The sequence below is a fragment of the Perca flavescens genome, chromosome 12 (assembly GCF_004354835.1).
Source record: "Perca flavescens isolate YP-PL-M2 chromosome 12, PFLA_1.0, whole genome shotgun sequence".
In the NCBI taxonomy this organism is placed as follows: domain Eukaryota; kingdom Metazoa; phylum Chordata; class Actinopteri; order Perciformes; family Percidae; genus Perca; species Perca flavescens.
Window position 1 is genome coordinate 29,570,650 of NC_041342.1, and position 4,156 is coordinate 29,574,805.

General features: G+C 39.9%; 1 protein-coding gene across 3 annotated transcripts in view; it reads left to right on the forward strand.

The window, feature by feature from the left end:
* The window catches only part of cnpy1 (canopy FGF signaling regulator 1), a 17,480-nt gene extending 14,259 nt beyond the window's left edge, over window positions 1-3,221 (forward strand). For all 3 annotated transcript variants that reach the window (XM_028593415.1, XM_028593416.1, XM_028593417.1), the window contains exons 5-6: window positions 1,499-1,595; window positions 3,037-3,221. In XM_028593415.1, coding sequence (XP_028449216.1) covers window positions 1,499-1,595; window positions 3,037-3,077 — 138 coding nt within the window. In that variant the 3' untranslated portion in view covers window positions 3,078-3,221. The remainder of the gene's footprint in view (window positions 1-1,498; window positions 1,596-3,036) is intronic.
* The last annotated feature ends 935 nt before the right edge of the window (window positions 3,222-4,156 follow it).

Below are 4,156 nucleotides of genomic sequence, written 5' to 3' on the forward strand. Positions count from 1 at the left end.
GTGTGTGTGTGTGAGAGATATAGTTCAATTTATGTCAGTTACCGAACTTAATTTTAGACCTATAGAAAAATCTCAAAAAAGGGGAAATAATTGCTACACATAGGAAATATTAAAACACACATCTAAGAAATTAGAACTCAGAAAATTGAACATATACTTAAATAAAAATAAAATTATATATATATTCTTTTTTTTTTACTTTGAAGTCTCTGGGAATCTTCATGGGAAGTTCCATTGCCCACATTTCAGATCCCACGTGTTGCAGTATAACCTCCTTTTCTTTTTCGTCTAAACGTGTCACATTTTAGCAAGCCGATTGGTTCAGTCGACAGTTCCGCCTGCAGTTAGTGGGTTGAAAAAAAGTTGATTAGTTTGTGTGGGGGCTACCTGTTTGAATTTAGTGACGTGTCCGTGTCCACCTCGCAGGAGGAGTGACTAAATTGTATTAGTAGTGTTATTTATGAATGGGACAAAAATGTGGATTATGTGTCTGTCCTGTTGCAATGTAACACACTGAGGGCTTTCACTGTGATCACATGTTACAGTAACTAATCCAAAGATTCTCCTTCAGAATGACTCGAATGCAGCTTGTGTTTTTTTTGTGACGATTCAACAGATATTGCTGATCATATCAAGTTAACACCAGGGAGCAGTTTTAATTCGGTTGTCTTCATTCTGTATGTGACAGGGTCAACAGAACATCCTTTCTAGTGGAATACATACACTGTCTGTAAGGCCAGGTCCTCCTTACCTCTTTAAATTAAAACCATTTATGAATAAAATAGATGTATAAAATCATGTTTTGGATTAGGACCGTTCAGTGAATTTGATAAAGGTTCTCCGCGCAAGAAGAAAAAGCAAAGTAGAAAGGAACAGAACCACCTCAAAGGCTTTAATTTATCCTTTTTTCGTCTTAATTTGGGTTGCCGGGATGCTTAAGATTCATGTCCATATTTAGTTTGCCATACCATACAATACCATGTAGATCTGGTTATTGCAGACAGTCCTGAAAACGATCCAACGTTTTCAGAGCCCGAGCTAATTTAATGAGCTTGTGCTAGATTCAGAATGGGAGCTCCGTGTGCTTTGTTTTTTAGGATTCAGGGTTGACTCAGCTTGACCCTGATCTTGCTGCTCACTTCATTTAATACACAGAAGCTACAAAAATGGTTGCTTTTACACGTTGCAGGTCAGCTGGCTGCTATTTTTGCGCAGGTTTTTGAATAATAATAAAATAAAAAATCCAAATTCGTGCTTTAGCGTTGCGACCGTGGAGTTGTCAAAATGGCTGAACATTTTTGGCAAACAGAAGGGAAAACATGGCCACCGCCCTGCAAACGGCGTGACCGCCATTGTGCGACTAAGACACGCTGTGTGTGTGTGTGTGTGTGTGTGTGTGTGTGTGTGTGTGTGTGTGTGTGTGTGTGTGTGTGTGTGTGTGTGTGTGAGAGCTCCGTTTCACCCAGGCCAAGTCTTTTTCTCGTGTTTTTCCTCTCAGTGTGAAGCCGTGGTCGAGGAGCTGGAGGATGATATCATCTCTCTGTTCAGCCAGGACGTAGAGCACGTGCACGAGGAGTTATGCAACAGAGTCTCAGGTACCACCGCCTCTCCACACAGATATGATGCAGCTCTTTGGATTTTAACGTTCATCATCCCCCCCCCAAACCCTCCACTCCCCTCACACAGGATATCTGTGTCACGCCTCACGTCCACTGGAATCACTTTGTCTTTCAGAGTCCTTTTTGGAAAGTGACCTCACGTGCTCTTTGTTGTAGAAAAAAAAAAAAACATTTGAAATCCGGTTTGATTGTTTCTGCGTTTCCCTTCGCTACGACAAACAAAGATGACTTTCCCATCTGTGGTCCGTTTAACCCTCGTGATGTCCTCGGGTCAAATTTGACCTGTTTTTAAAATGTCTTCATCTGAAATATGGGTTTCTTTATAACCAAATTACCCCCAAAATAACAATCCCTACAACGCGCTTCGCAAGTCAAAGTAATGATCGCTACTTGCATTGGATTTTGAGTTTTGTTTCATTCAATTTTATAGCATTTGGAGAAAAAAAAATGAAATGGTTTCTAAACAGTATCCTGACTAAACTTTGACATACACAACTCTGGGATTATCCATCAACATACGTTCCTCTAATATTAGTCAAATTATTTCATAATTTCTGCTTTTTTTTAACAAAACAAATAGGTATAATTTCCTATACGAGGTTAATTGATCATGAATTCCAAAAAAACTTGTAAAAGTATTGATAATAAGTTGGTTTTAGTGGCGCATATACTGAAAAAAGCGACAAAAACATGGAAAAAAGTGCCCCCAAAAAATGGACAGAAATGCCAGAAAAAGTGTCAAAATTATCGAAAAAAACATTAATTTGGACCCAGGAGGACAACAAGTGCATGGTCAGCGGGAAGACAGCACCAGGGTTCATCATCTTATATAAGGCTTATAGCTTCCGCACGCAGCCTTATCGTCGCTGCTGGGCAGACCCCTTGTATCTCCATATGTCGTCATTAAAAACAATTTTTTTTTTTTTTATAAATCGATGCTATTGGTCACCCTTTACGTCTGTCTGTGGGTTTTTAACAAATGTTTAAACAGTGACGAGGTGATTTTGTTTGAGGAAAAATAGCACATTTCAAATGTTTTTGTTCAAATTACTCATTTTCTTATATTTCATGTCCTGAAAAGCGACGGTTTTGGACATACAAGGTTTTTCCCCCGACAGCGGTGGTTATGTAACAGCAGAGATGACAGAGAGGCCATTTGTGATAATCTGAATCAGCTGAACGCCAAAAGGTTTTATTTTCAAAGAAAGACATAACTACCCCGAGACATTTCTATAGCATAGAAACAAACTCAAACTGTCCACTTTTCTAGAATTGTCATGATGACCTCCAGCCGATTTAAGTTTTTTGTGTCATAAATCAACATAACACAACGTAGCAAGATAATCCAAGATTTTCATTCATCTACTAATTATTTTTCACAACTCATTTTTTTTTGTCTTTCTGTTTTGGATTTCAGACTACTGTGAAGGCACCAGTCGCACAAACGAGGAGCTATAGTGTTTTAGATTTTCGGTGGACCAAGGCGGGAGCAGCTCTGTTGCAGAGATTACAGAAAAGAGGCCTGCGACAAAAACAGTTTTTGACAAATAATTGACAAATCTTTTTTCAAAAAAAATAAATAAAAGAACTAATCTTGAGGAACCATTGTGTGCACGCTGTTTTTTTGTCTGAGGCTTGAAATCGATGCTCCTGCACGCCGCGCGCTGACGTCAGACCAGAGGATTGTGTTGTCAGCTGCTGCTTCTCATTGGGTCTTCTGAACAGGGACTGCTTCTTCTCGGGCTGTCTAACCAAGAGGGAGAGCTACAAACCGGGCACATTCATCAAACAATGGCTGTGTTTGGGCTTTCCTTGCATGCAGGGGGAAATTGAAAGCTTTGAGCTGCAAGAAAAAATATAAAAAATATTTCTTAACGTGGTTCCAGCTAGGGCTGCACGATATGAGGGAAATATATACGATAACGTTGTTGAATATCGCGATAACGACATTACTTTCGATAAATAAACAGATGTTAAAGTGTTGTCAGTTCTGCTGCTTTCAGTATTCGGCTAAAATCAAAACAAATTGCTTTTTCAATTTCAAACAAATGTAAGGAAAGCATTTCCAACATTCTTTAATTGAACAAACTGAACATTAATTTGAATATAAAAGTCACCACTAAAAAAAAAAAAAAGAATGACCGTTACATTTTAAAGTGCTGTTGTCTTTCAACCAACACAAAAAAATCGGAGCATCTTTTGCGATATGTCGCAGCTGTTTCATGATACGTCGCAGCCTTTCGCGATATGTCGCAGCTGTTTCACGATACGTCGCAGCCTTTCGCGATATGTCGCAGCTGTTTTACGTCGCAGCCTTTCGCGATATGTCGCGCTGTTTCACGCACGTCGCAGCCTTTCGCGATATGTCGCAGCTGTTTCACGATATGTCGCAGCCTTTCGTGATATGTCGCAGCTGTTTCACGATACGTCGCAGCCTTTCGCGATATGTCGCAGCTGTTTCACGATACGTCGCAGCCTTTCGCGATATGTCGCAGCTGTTTCACGATACGTTGCAGCCTTTCGCGATATGTCGCAGC